At 42.6% G+C, this 14,450-nt stretch overlaps 1 protein-coding gene across 7 annotated transcripts in view; it reads left to right on the top strand.

Annotated features, from left to right (window-relative positions):
* Nucleotides 1-518: 518 nt before the first annotated feature.
* The window catches only part of LOC119008756 (E3 ubiquitin-protein ligase HECW1-like), a 62,737-nt gene continuing 48,805 nt past the window's right edge, over nucleotides 519-14,450 (top strand). For 5 of the 7 annotated variants that reach the window (XR_005071522.1, XR_005071521.1, XR_005071523.1 and 2 more), the window contains exons 1-3: nucleotides 519-834; nucleotides 11,170-11,491; nucleotides 11,786-11,893. Coding sequence is in view for 4 of the 7 variants with exons in the window: in XM_037079394.1 (XP_036935289.1) it covers nucleotides 805-834; nucleotides 11,170-11,491; nucleotides 11,786-11,893 (460 nt within the window). In the remaining 3 variants the exon portion in view is untranslated. Of the gene's footprint in view, nucleotides 835-8,137; nucleotides 8,196-11,169; nucleotides 11,492-11,785; nucleotides 11,894-14,450 lie in introns of all 7 variants that reach the window. The other 2 variants (XM_037079395.1, XM_037079400.1) reach the window with 1 other exon arrangement.

The following is a 14,450-nucleotide window of genomic DNA, read 5'->3' on the forward strand; positions in this document are numbered from 1 at the left end:
TCACAAAAACTAAAAAAACATTAGGAAAAAAATGCCTGTCTCCTCCTGTCTCCTGTCTCCTATCTCCTGCCTCCTGTCTTCTGCCTCCAATGTCCTGTCCTCTGTCTCCTGCTTCCTGTTTCCTGCCTCCAGTCTCATGCCTCCTGTCTCCTCCTGTCTCCTATCTCCTGCCTCCTGCCTCCTATCTCCTGCCTCCTGCTCTCTGAAGGAGACCTGGCAGGAGAGGGACAGTGATGAGGAGAACGACTTGCGCGTGACACTGCGTACGCGTGCGTGGGCTCTGCGTGCACGTGCGCGCGGTAGGTGGAGGCAGAGACGAGGAGGCAGAGCACGCGAGGATGGAAAGCGCGGTCTCTGATTGGCTGCGAGGCATTTGGTACCCAGCTCTGTGAAGCAGATTTAGCACCGATGTCACCGGAAACGGCACTTTCAAAACGCTCGTGAGGAACCAGCATTTCAGATGAAGCTCGCCCTCGCCCTTGTAGTTTTCACGTGTTAATGATCCTATACGTATTTTACGGGAAAACATCAACACCCGAAAGAGTTGGGAACGCCTCCAGTCACGACGTTGTGGTGTTTTATTTTGGCGGACGGCGGAAGTGCGTGTTGTATTGCGGCGGGCTTCACTGTGGTCCAGAGACCGAGGAGACGATGTGACTACAGCCTCCGTCGTGTTCCTCGTCGGCCCTCTGCTCGCTCCGCTGGTTTGTTTGTGTCCCCCTCCCCTGCGTTTTTACCGTCGACATGGAGCTCGGTGGAAACTAGCAGGCGCTCAGCTCCACGTCTTCAGCCTTACATCGGAGAATGATCCACCGGCAGGTTTTTTTATCCCAGGTAGGTGGCCCTCCATTGTTGCTGTCTACCCGTCAGGTGATGTAGCGTCTTCGGGTCAGTCTCAGCAGCGGCCCAGCGCTCGGTTCTGCCCCGAACATCGACTGACTCAGTGGGGTTTGTCGGTAACAGGGTTAAGGTTAACCCGGGAAAATGGTTTCATTCTGCATTATGGAGCCCACTTGCATCATTGGAGAGAAATTGTTCTCCCGTAGCATAATTATGTCGTTGCTAGCAAACCACATCACCCCTAAAAGTTGGCATTATCCGGGATAAAAAGGGTTAATTGAGTCACTGTGAGCTATTAAATGTGTGCCGAAACACAGAGCAAAGACAAATCTGAGAAAATCTCGAGTCATCTGTCATGTAAAAACCCTCATCTGTCTCAGCAAGACGCGCAACATGAATGTAGTTAATTTTGTGAATGGTGTTTGGCGTGATGTATGGGCGCTGGAGACGTCAGGGCCATGCAGCTTCGCCCCAGTTCCTCCTGATTTGGGATGTACTACGAGTCCCAGAATGAGGACTCCCCCCCTCCCCTCTCCCCTCCCCTCCCTCTTTGTGTTGGAGGTTCTCATCCTCAAAATCCTCTTAAACACTGGAGCGGCACGGCACGGCAGGGCTCTGTTTCCTTTTGTCTCGTCTCCGTGGAGCTGTCATGAGTATCAGCCTCACGTACTTGGCAGCAAATCACTTTTAATATCTGTGACTTTGGGTGACACATCACCAGTGATGGGGAGGTGGAGGAGGGGTTGTCAGGTTGTCAGGACGGTGAGTAAATCATAATGTCCTTCAGCTGGTGAGCTTCACACATCCCTGTTGACACACAGCATATAACACTGTTTTTCCACACATGCAGTGTTTTCTTTAATTGCCATAATCACACATCTTGTCAATTTTTTCGGCTGTATTCCTGTTTACATCTCAACAGAGGGAATAAAAAGCTGTACGTGCATCGACTCAGCTCCGCCGACAACAGGGAGGGTAAACTGGGTTTGGTGGTTTCCTGTCCCACTCCATCCCCAGATGAAATCCCACTCTCTATTTTTAACCCTCCTATGAATATGCATGCTAATGTTCGTTTGGTGCCAGTTAAGGACGACATCATCCAACGCTTGCAGCGGAGCCGCGGTTTTAGGGTTTCCTGAGGATGTCGCGTGTTGTGTGTGGAGCGCTGCAGTGGTTGGCTAAGGTCCCTGAGGTGTGCTCAGGTAGTCTATGAGGACTCTGAAACACTGAAGATCCAGAGCATTTTAGTAATCAGCTGTTCAGGTAGCCATTTATCTCCCGCGTCTCCAAACAGAGGCTCACCTTTGACGCCGTTGACATCTTACGTGAATAGAACCTTTCGGCACACATAAATCTGGTGGACTTCTAAACTAAATCATGACACCCCGAGCTCTCTGTGCGTGAGATTTTTGTGCCGGCGCTGCCTTCTCTGCGTGCATTCTTCAACTTAAAGAAAAGCAGCAATTTGACGTTGACAAACACTGTTTTCTTTGAGTGACTCAGCCTCCTGCAGAGAAGATATGAGGCTGTGATAATTCTGCCACACACTGGCCCTGATCAGACAGACACAGACCAAGCTGACGGTGCTGTTTCTCTCTGTTAATCACGGACAAATCTGGCTTTTCCTCTGACATTTACCAAAACACAAATCTAATCACAGATGTATCGCTATGGGCCTAAGTGTTTTCCAATATGAAACCCACAGTCAGCCCACAGTGGCATATCAGAGATTTTTTTACAGAGCATAATGCAGAACATGATGCTTGGAGTCATTAGTAATTATTCAATTTCCAGTGTGTTCGCAGTTTGATGACATTTTGGACAGGGAAGTTAATGGTTGAACTGTAAAATAAGTTGCATCCCTTACATCTGTATCTTTGTCAGTGCACGTAATAACCTTATTTGGAGGACCATTATGAAAAAATCTATGTATGCACTCTGTTGATATCAAGACTATATCAATTTGTATTTTTGTTTACTCTCCAGTAATGGTAACCACATCAGCCCCAAAATTCCAGTATCGCTTAGGCTCCATTCTACAAATCCTTTGAGAAAGGAAAGAAAAAGTAGAACAGTGATGGAGTGATGTATTGTTGTGTTGACAGGCTGAGATGGATGACACAGGATGGCTTCATACTGAGTGCATAGCTTCCAATGTCGCCACCATTGCTGAAATGTACAGATCTCTGATTTTCTCAAGCAAAAAGAGGTCCTAAACACTTGACAGAGGAACCATTTCAGCGTGCCTGTATAACTGGGTGGACTTTTCTTCCAGGTCTGCCTCAGTGACACCTGGCAAATGCTCACTGTTAAATCATACGTTCCCAGAAAACAGGCACTGCAGAGACAACAGTTGAATTTTGTAAGATGCTGTGAGTGCAAAATCAGTATCACCTTCAGCTGCTCCAGGAAAGCTCTTTTTTTTCAGGAAAATAAGTGGTGGTCAGCTTAGAGAGTTTAGAACGGTTGGGTTTTCACCAATGTTAGAATCTGGTCTAAATCCAGACATTTTCTACTACTTTCTGGCAGTGTTTTTGCGAGAGGCCCTGCGGATATTTGCTGTAGTGTGGGTGAACAAGCTCCACAGACATATTTCAGTGAAGCAGCAGCCTTTACTGAACAAGAGAAAACACTCTCTGGGTCCATTCTCTGAAATAACATTATCTGCCACATCTGTCTGATATGATTATATTTATATATATGCTTATATGACAGTTTATATAGCTGCAGGCAGCCCCACACATTGCACACTGTAGTGTGATAGTGTGCACCACCTCTATACTGAAAGTGAACCACAGAACAGTCTGTTGAGAACTTGCTCTGCTGCTGTTGAGACGTGACAGAGTCTTGTTACAGAGAAGGCTAGCTACTGTAAGTTGCTGGCTGCAGTCATCACACAGTGCTGTATATAGAATTTGTATTGATCCACAATACAGTATGTCGGCCAGTGCAGAGACAGACAGGAGACGATCTGAAGCACAGAGCTTCAGTCCAGCAGGGTGCTGGATGAGTAATGAAGTGTTACCAAGTGTTTAAATTCATTAACTGTTCTTCAGTAGGGTCCCAGATTTGATTTACATGATCTCAGATGGATTATCATTATGGTTATGATAACAATTTAGAATCATTGTTGGTAATTTGTTCCCATTAGAAGGAAATACTCACCAACTACTACATTGTTTCCTGAAGATATCCACTGTTTTATACTTGGAAATAGTACCTGCTGAGATTTGGTTTGATTTATTTAAAATTTTAGGCTTAATATGTAAACATTTTAGCTGACTCTGTCCGGGCTGGGAGCTCAGAGCATCGGGAGGGATTGGTGTTGTTTACCATCAGACTTGCACTTACCATCACATCTTGCTAGCTGGTTAGCATTTTTACTTCAATAGACCTCTCTGCAACACAATACATGTGTGTCTTCATAATAATGTTCATACTGTTACTTCTTACTATTGTGTAGATCATTTCTAATGTTTTTAATGATTTGCACCTTAAATGTAAGTCTTTTTTACTTTACTTTCTGCAGAGGTGGCCAGGCTGAGACCAGTGGTGGCACAGAACTATGTGTCTTTATTAGTCATGCTAGCAACATGTCTCTGGGATTGGACATGTCAATGTATGACTCTGTCCACCACTTTGGACCAGACTGAAATATCCGCATGACGACTGGAGTGATTTTCATTGACATCCTACAGTTTTGGGCTACCTTAACTTTCCACAACATCATTGCTAAATTGTGCACTATTGTCCAGATCTCATTCTGTAGGCGGCAGTGACTGCTACATGAGGACCAAACTTTCTAGCTCTCTATTAGGAATTATTCTAAATAAAATTGGCATCATGATGTGACATTATAGCTGCTTAAGACAATACAGAAATAGCAGTGATGAGTTTGTCCATTTGAATGACTTGAGTCAAGAACTTGATATATGTTGTAGTGAGTATTGTCCACAGGGAAGTGATCATGCTCTTCCTCTGTCGGTATCCTCTGTTACTCTTTCTCCATGGTTTGCTCTCAGTTACTATAATTTGGCACCACTAACTGCTGGTCAGTAGCTTTCGTATAATTCTGACGGTTCCTCTCAACCCTGATGCTAGCTTGTTTTTGAGGATTTTTTGGTAGTCTCAGCTGCCATACTTTACAGGGAGTTCATTTGATATTGAATTATGTATAATCAATTATTAACATAATCTGATTTTATTTGAATCCAACTGTTTTTTTGCTGCCAGCAGCTGATGGACTCTGCAGCTGCATTGGTTGCTACCAGGCAGAGCACTGCATTAGATAACAGTTGGGGGAGAGGGGCAGATGTTCATGTAAAGCTCTTTCAATGTAACTGCATTTCTTTTGATGAATGAATCCATCTTCTAGGCATTGAGGTCTCATGTCTCGCTGGAGGCTGTATGTCTCGATACTGTCTCAGGCCCCTGACACACCGTCTGTGTAAATGTTGACAGAAAGAAATCAGTTTCAAAGCAAAGCTATCTTAGCTTTCAGCCACTTCCAAGCTACTGCAACATAACTGGTTGATTTCATTTTTCATGGCTCAATAAATGTGTTCAAGATGTGATGATATTTTCGGTCTTATTGAGTATCAAACAGTAATGTTAGCTAAAAGTGAAATAATGCTAATGTTTGCTGTTGTCTCACAGACGTTAAGGGGATTTATCAAATTGGTTGTTTTAGTTCGAAGTATGACCCAGCATCCCTCTGGATCTTTAGTTTTGAAAATTGGTATGATTCTACCACAGCACTACACAATTGACGGGCTAGCAATGATCCAACTATCTCAGCAGAACCTGTTCAGGGCAAGAGCCACCACTGGCAGCATGATTTCTTCGTTTTTTGATGGGGGATCTTTTTCATGAAACACTGAGAGTGCGTATCAGCTTTCACGTGAAGTGTTCAAGGGTGAAGGATTCATGAGGACAGTAATGATTAGATCATATATCGAGTGAGTTAAGGTTAACAGTAAGCGTGAGGAGTGGTCAGGAGATCATTAGTGAGCCACAGGATCATTTCGTGTCTCTACTGTTCTGCCTGCCGTACGTGTCTGCCGAATTATGAATCCTGTCGTCTTGAACACAATTACAGTAGTTAATTATGCAAGTGTCAGAACAAGTAGGAAGGACAACTGGGGAGATTTCCCTGGAGATTACAATGCATGTCTGTTCGTGTAGATAGATAGGGTGCCATGCTAATATGGCACTACACGTCTAATGAGGACTGTAGGGACCGAACATGAGCGTGGAACATGACGTTGTGAAGTTTTTGTTTGTGCCCGTGCTCGTAGATATTTGCATACGAGTGCCCAATTGTGCACACAGCTGTGCCTACACAATCCCCTCCTCCTCTCTTAGTAGTAGCTACAACAGCGGCGCTGCTGGAGTCTGTCGTAAGTTGGCTGAAGGGACACATTCATGCTGGTCACGCCGTCACAGTAAGCTGGGACAGCGTGGGGACAGTTTGAAAATATGAACATCAGGGAAAAGATCACTTGAGTTTGATTGTGTCTAGGATTTTCACCATTGCCATTCAGCAGCCGACTCTCAAATCGGAGATGTCAGACTGTCCTTGAGTACACCAACAAGAGAAGAGTGTGTTGTATTTTCTGTGCGGACAGAAGTCAGAGCAAGGTCATAAAAATCTGACAGTCTAGCTGTGTTGTTTGATGAGATTTTAGGATGTTTTCTACGGTTAACCCCATCAGCTCACTGGCATAATGCTGAATTGGTGAAAAGCAGGGTAACAAGGTGATTTATCATTATACAACACAGGGTTGAGAGAAAATGAGAGTCTGAAGTAGGACTCAGTAATGGGGATTGCTCAATTGCCCATGGCAAGTAAAAACAGAACTAAACAAATCTTTTCTGTTGAGCTATCTCCCTTCCCTTGCTGGTGAGAGTTGTGTAGGTGCTGTTGCGATTGAGTGTTTGTGAGAAAATGGCGGTCGGGGGAGATGTTTATGAGCTGAAGCCCAAGAAATCATTTCAATGTTACTATAAACACATGTTTTGGTGGGTGGCGTGGTTGCTTCATATCTATAACACACTGTCCTTGTTCTGGCTCATTTACTTAAAAAAAGATTGAACATGGCAATTAACTTTAATCTATATGTATTGTGTTTTGTATAAAGAAATTCAAATAATTCATTTTGTACCTGCTTCTGGGTATAAAGGACACCACTTATTAGATGCTTTGATTATTATTATTGTTATTAATTATTACTACCAGGCTCCAGTGGAATGTGTGCAGCACAGTATTTTCCAGAGGTCAGCTTAATGTTACCTGTATAGCAGTTTAGACCACATTTTATCATCAGTTGAAAACCAAAACACTGAGGTAAGCTACCCGCAGAGTTTACATGTCGAAGCTTCATTTTGCGAACCCCAGTGGCAGTGATGCATCGAAGGCAGTGATGGTATCTGCCGTTTGCACAATGATCAACACATTTGATGCCTCTCTGTATGAATGGTCGGCCACATGATTTGGTTATTTTAATGTCAGCGCTTTAAACCCTCTTGTGTATTTCGGGATGACAGACGGCAGCTGTGTTCCCTTTTTAATCTCCGATATTAGCCAGTATTGCTTATCTACCAGGGCAGTTGTTGGGAAAACAATAACTGGATGAATGAAACGCTACGCTTTATTCTGTCATCTGTATTTATTCTACCACTATGATGGAATACATGCAGTGTTACGGACTACTTTCTTAAAAGGCTGCTGTCTGGTACAGCAGTGTGGTGTTTTATTAATGCATTTCAGAGATCAGAACACTGCTGTTTGCTTTGTATTAAAGTACAACATACACAGCTAATGCAGTATTGATGAATGCAACCAGCGTCATGTCTTTCCTTCAGAGGTGAATCAGATATGACACCATATTCCTGCTAATATGTTCTTCCTTTGCAGGCATGTGACCATCCATAGATGCACATGAACGCCGATGAAATATGTTAACATCATTATCTCTGTTCTGATGTTACATGTGTTCATCGCTGTGTGTCTTCTGTTCTCCATCTGTCTGTGTTGAGGTCACGGCGTCTTTGTCTCTCTGTGTTGGTCCATCGGTTGCTTCTGCTCCTCCTCAATAATTCATCTTTTTATCTGACAAAGATGAAGTATGAAAGTATGATGATACTGCTTTTTTTGTTTTGTTTTGTTTTTTGTTTTTGTTCCCGTCTAACATAAGTGCACACGGATGCCATACTTGATTTCACCTGCTGCATTCACTGCCTCTGCTTTTTGTTTCTGGTTTGTAACCCACCGCCCTTCTCCTCCCACTTCCCTCAGGTTTTGGTCTGCTTTGGGTTGACTGGTCATTATGCTGATGCAGCTCTGTAGTATCAAGGTCAGTGCCCCCCCACCCGCCACCACCATCACCCACCATGTTCTCCATTTGCCTGCTTATCAGTACTCATCACCCAGTTTATCTGCAGGAATATGGGATTTAGAAAGCTTCCGACAGTACAAATATATATTTATGGGCAGTGTAGGCTTAGTCAATAATGGTGCTGTCTTACATTAACATTCGTATTATCGTACAAATGGCACTGTGCGTGCAGAAAACCTTTGTTCGTCACTAACTGCACAAAGTGTTTGAGCATTTAGACCAATGCGTCAAGGCTGGCTGAGTGGTGCCCTGCAGCTCCTTTCTAACTGGAGCATCCTCTGATCTGAGCTGAGATCCCAGGATGGAAAACTCTCCATCACATTTGGACCTGCTGGCCATAACAGGGCCCACGCTCAACAGACACCGGACTCTTAGTGGATCACGCCGCACCGTTAAACCACATTTAAGGTTGCTGAGAGGTTCAGAAACGTTCCTTTGATGAACCAAATCCTGGTCAATGCAGTTTCTTCAAAGTAGGATCACTGGCCAAGAAACTGAACCTTTTTATACACCATGCTGTAAGAACCGAACCTCCCTATAGTTCTGTGCTGTTACGGTGCATACTATTGTGGTAAGGTTATTCTGCTATTGTGTCCACCCAAATTCAGAAAATGAGAACAACAGAAATGCATTGTTTTGATTGCACTGTCAGGTGTTTCTGTTGATGCGTTTCTGGTTCTGTCTTGTATGGATCTATATCACACAGAAGTAAACCAAAGCAGGCTACTGTATCTGCTGAAATGATTGTTTTAGCCATAGTTAGCCAGTTAGTTTGAAGAGTTTGCTAAAAACTCTTCAGTTAGCCTTTTAATATTTACATGAGACTCTTTTATAAGTGCTACATCGTAACAGGTTATGGGAGACTAGTTAGAAGACATAACTACATGAAGGTTCTCAAATATGCATATGATGGCCACGATGTAATAGTAAAAGGCTGAAGGCACATGTTCCGTAGGTTTTAGCAGGAGGGCAAATTTAATGCTTTCCTTAACAGATTTGGCTGTGAAGTGTAATCCAGTCCTGAACCAGGATTTAACCCCTAATCCTTGAATATCATGAAGCTAGCTAAATATAAGTAATTATGGTCTTTGGCTTTTGCAGTAACACAAGGCAGAGTCTTCTGTCTTTATGTTGTCCTGTAAATATCTAGTTAGCTTGCTAAAATTAGTGCAGACAAGCATGCAGTTAAATCTGTTTCGTACACTTTCACTCTTCTATTTTGGGTTTTGGATATTCAACAAAACAACACCCTTCAGGTCAATAAGAGTATCTGTCTGTCCACAGCTCCATGCACAGTGCTGCAGTATGTGGAGCGATCCAAAGTCTTGACAGACCTAAAGTCCTGCACAATTTAAAAAGTCTGTTCAGACTGTAATGTTGAAGGATCGATATAGCAGAGGTCCATTTACTTCATGAGGTAACATTAATGTTTCTCTTTGCAATAAAAGTGCAACATTCAAAACTGACAAATTGACTATAATAAACAACTAGATCATATGGATTTATGTTTCATTCCTCCCTCATACTTATCATCCATTCCACTTGAGTGACCACTTGGGCCTACCAAAAGGCCTAGACTAGTTTTCTTTAAAGCAAACAAACTTTTGGATGTTGTAAAGTGTGATGTACTAACAGTTGTTGAAATCTCCATCTTCTCCCTCACTGTGAAGAGTCATGTCAGTATCTCTCATCACCACAACGTCTCTTAACTGCCTTAATGATGGTCCTCTACCCATTTAATCTTTTGTGTGCACTGGTCCAAAAGATGTGTCAATGCATGTTTGTTCCCTGTGTGTTTTTGTACAATCAGAGTGATTTGTCAAAGGATTTCTCTGCCAGTGGGTGTGAATGCTGTCTTTTCTGGCTCATTTTAGAAATTATCATCTTTTTCATTCCTTAGAATGAGTAGTTCACATAGCTACATCTCCATTTGATGTTGTTATTATGCGTTTCAAACCTTTTACCCTCAAAGCATCAAATACCGGCAGCAGTGTCACTGTGAGTGTCTGGAAATTATACCACAATTAGATAATAGACCTTTCGATCCAAAAACAGTGCACAAGTACAAGTACGCGATGACAGTGATGTCCTGGAGGATCAGCACAGGGTATCAGTTTGATGAACGTATATCCCTTTATTTAACAATTTAACATTTATCACTTAAAAACTCATGGTGACATATTTCCAGAGATTCATTTAATAGAATGTTTTTTTAAATATTGTAGAGCAGTAAATTTAAGAGACAAGAAGCAGACTTTATAGGTCCAACAACAGTATGATAACATGAATAGGCTGGAAGGACGGAAAGATGTCAACTATTACCAGCATGTCAGCTACTGATATCATGAACCATCATGACAGACCTTCTCCTGCAATACATCAGACTCCAGACAAACCAGACAAACTAATATCTACTTCCAGCTGATGACGCAAATCTGAGGAGAAACAAACTCCTCCAAGGACGTCATGTTTTCACCTGTCTGCTAGTCGGTTGGTATTTCAGCAGGATTACATAAAACCTACTGAACAGATTTCTACAAAACTTGGGTCTTGGCCCAGAATAGACCACGTTAACCTTTGGTGTGGATTCAGATTAAGAGACAAATCAGTGATTTTTATGTTAATGTAAAAAATGTATAATTATTACTAAATATTAAGGATAATCCACGAATACTGAATGTTAAAATGAAGTTCTTACTTGAAAAAGGATGTGCTGATGGAATTGGCCCAGGGTCTCACCAATGGTTTTTCTCAGGAAAAAAAAGAAGTTGCAGTGTACAATGAAACCAGGAGTGCGTGGACGTGTACTAACTCTCAATGTACTTACTCTCTAACCTATAATGGCCTGACACTGAGTTGAAAAATTGTGCTCAGAACAAACAAAATTTAACTGTTTGTTGGTCTAAAGCTTCTGCTGTGTCTTGTGTTATAGAACTTGTACCAGAATCGGTTCCTGGGCCTGGCGGCCATGGCCTCCCCGACCCGCAGCAGCCAGACCCGCCAGCGCTGTAAGGATGCGGTTCGTCACAGTTACGGCCCAGAGAGCTACGCTGTGAATGGTCTGAACCAGGAGGCCTTCATGCTGGGGCTGTCACGGTCGACCAGCGACACTGATCTGGTGTCGCCGGACGCTCGCTCCACCCTCACCATCAGCTCCTCCCACTACACCATTGGCCAGTCCGAAGACCTGGTGATCACGTGGGACATCAAGGAGGAGGTGGACGCTGGAGACTGGATCGGAATGTATCTCATTGGTAAGTGAAATAAAACATGATGATGTTGATTTTTTTTATCATAGCAAGTTGAATATTTATCATTTCAGTTTGTATTTACTCCCCTTAACCAACATTACCAATGTTTGTTCCATTGTCTTAACTCCTGCACAATGGACCCAGCAACATCTTGACATTCACCGTCACACATTGTATTTCTGCTACACAGAGCCATAATGTAAATACCTAAAACACTTTGCAGTATTGGAACTATTGAGAGAATTGTGGAGGGCTGGAGTATAAGTGTGGTTTCATCAGGTTAGTCTCTCCTCCCAGATGAGGCCTTGTCTGAGAACTTTCTGGACTATAAGAACCGCGGCATCAATGGCTCTCACAAAGGACAGATCGTCTGGAAAGTCGACTGCAGCTCCCACTTCAGTGACTGTAAGTAACAAAAACTCCTGTTTCTGAAACTGTTCCAGTTTTTCAGCCAGGTTATTGCAGTGATCTACAGCCTTTCACATCAGTGTCTGCATATTCATAAGCCATTAGAAACTAAACTGCCTGTGCCTTACTACTTGAATTACAGTTGAATTGTCTTCAGAAATATGGAGACACTCACTCACTCTGCTTAAAGGTGCTGGACAGTAAATGTTTTAATGATGAAATAAAACATCTCTGATCTCATAGTGGAGCAGCTCAATGGCACAGAGCTGCTAATAAACAGTAAAAGCATGTAAGAAACAGAAGAAGCACTAAAATATGGTATAGTATGGTTTACTTTGTCAGGAATGAAGAGACAGCAGTTTCATATTTGAAATATGCAGAAATTGTCTGCATTTAAAGGGGCAATATAACAGATATGGCCAAAATTAGATTAAAACATTCAATAAGCGAAACCAACATTAGAACATTTAGAAACAACAGTGCTGACGTTCTTCCAAAGACGTCTATGTATTGTGTTACCAGATGTAAACTCAACAAAATGACAAGAAAATGTGTTTTTTTTAATATGTATTGTCCTTACCAAACAGAAAAATTCAACCATACACCGTCCAAATTCAAGCATCTCTCTTTGACTGAACTAAGACGTGCTTAATCGCCTCGTTAACTCATTGCAAAGCACACTTCATTCAAACTGAATCAAAGTCACCAGAGCAGTTTGGTTTGTCTCCACAATCACCTCTGGCTCGGTCCAAATAAATCCTCCATTCACAGAGTAACATGTGAAAATATTCTGGTGCTACACGCTGCTGATCTCTCTCTCTCTCTCTCTCTCTCTCTCTCTCTCTCTCTCTCTCTCTCTCTCTCTCTCTCTCTCTCCTGACTCTCTCTCTCTCTCTCCTCGTTCTTGGACTCATAGTTCTGATCGGAGCTGCTGTAAATCACCTGTGTACTATATCTCCTGTCTTCAAACTGACCTCTGTGTTCAGGCCCAGCCCAGGGAGGCCAGTTGACAGACTGCCTTCATTGGGGACACTTAGCTCCATGGACAACTGAAATACTTGCAGCTAATTATTTCAGCCAGAGGTAACTGCAGCAAAGAGTAGCTGGAAAGGTATAGTGAGCAGCAGTAGATTTCTTACAAATGACACCTTAGTTGAACCTGATGTGTTTCTGTCTGTTCTCTGGTGTCACAAAGAGAATAGCAAGAAGAGCTTCACTGAGAGCTCTCATAGCGGTATAAGCAAAAAAACTGGCTGACATATCAGTTTGTTTTAACGGCAGGTTAGGTGGCAAGCACCCTCAGTAATACACAGTATAAGGTCAGATATAGGAGGACCCAAGACAGAACATTCACTGACCGTCAGGTGTCATTTTAAAACTCTTCCAGGTATTCACTCTGCCCTCAAACAACCAAACTACTAATATGATATGACTTGATATAAATTCATCTCCCTGTTAATGTGCATGAGATCAGATCAAACAAACACTGAAATCAGTTCAGTTTAAGGCCTTCCAATAGACAGCTGTGTCACCGTCACATGATAAAGCTTTGTATCTCCTACAAGTTTTCCTCCTTTTCCAAACCAAAGTGCTCTGTTGTCTGAACATAACCACAGATGGAATTTAAGATGGTCTGGACCGTCCACCATTCACCTGACCACCTCCTGACCACTTTAGTGTAGCATTTAAATGTACAGTAGAGCTTTATTCACACCCAACATAGTCCAAGTAGTAAGTGAAGGTAATTTAGACGAGACAGGGTTGCCCCGTGCTGTAGTTGTTACGATGATTATTATCTTTAATGACTAGAAGCAGCTGCAGTTATGACTCGCACAAACTGTTCTCACTGTTAGTCTTTGTACATTTCATTTATTTCACTATTACTGTCACCGGCATGTACAGTAATGGGATCCTGGTTCTCATTAAAAGGTACTTAAACTAAAGACTTTAACTGCGTTCATCATATGAGTGTTTTCAAGACATTTAAGGCTGTCCAAACAGAAGTCACAGTGTTTTTTTCCCCTCTCTCTTTTAGACTCCAGGCACGCTTGTGTTCATTCAGTCACTTAGGTGCAGTGCTGCCGTGTGTTCCCCCTCCTCTGGCCAAACATGCAGGAAAACATGGAGCTTTAGTATGACCTTAATCTCCTCGTGACCCCCAAGCCTTCTGCTTTTGTGTCTCTACTTTACCTATTCACCAAAATACATTTTAATTGAATTTGTTACAGGAATAAAGGTGCAGATAACTGTTTTGTCTTCATTTGAATCACAGCACAGGCAACGAGAAATTCCCACGACCTAACTGTTATGAAAATACTCAAACAGATTAATCAAGGTCAGATATTATCATGCTGTCAAGAAAGTATTAATTGAAATACAATTTTACATAAATATTTAGAGCTTGCTCTGAAATATGGAAGTAATACATGCATTACATCATGCATGTTATTTCTTCAGGCCTGAACCCTGGGCCCCTGCAGTGATAACAAGGCCTCTGCACATGGGATGCACACTCTACCAGCTGAGCTAACGGGGCGCCCTAAAACTTTTCTGT

Source organism: Acanthopagrus latus, chromosome 19 (assembly GCF_904848185.1).
Source record: "Acanthopagrus latus isolate v.2019 chromosome 19, fAcaLat1.1, whole genome shotgun sequence".
NCBI classification, from domain to species: domain Eukaryota; kingdom Metazoa; phylum Chordata; class Actinopteri; order Spariformes; family Sparidae; genus Acanthopagrus; species Acanthopagrus latus.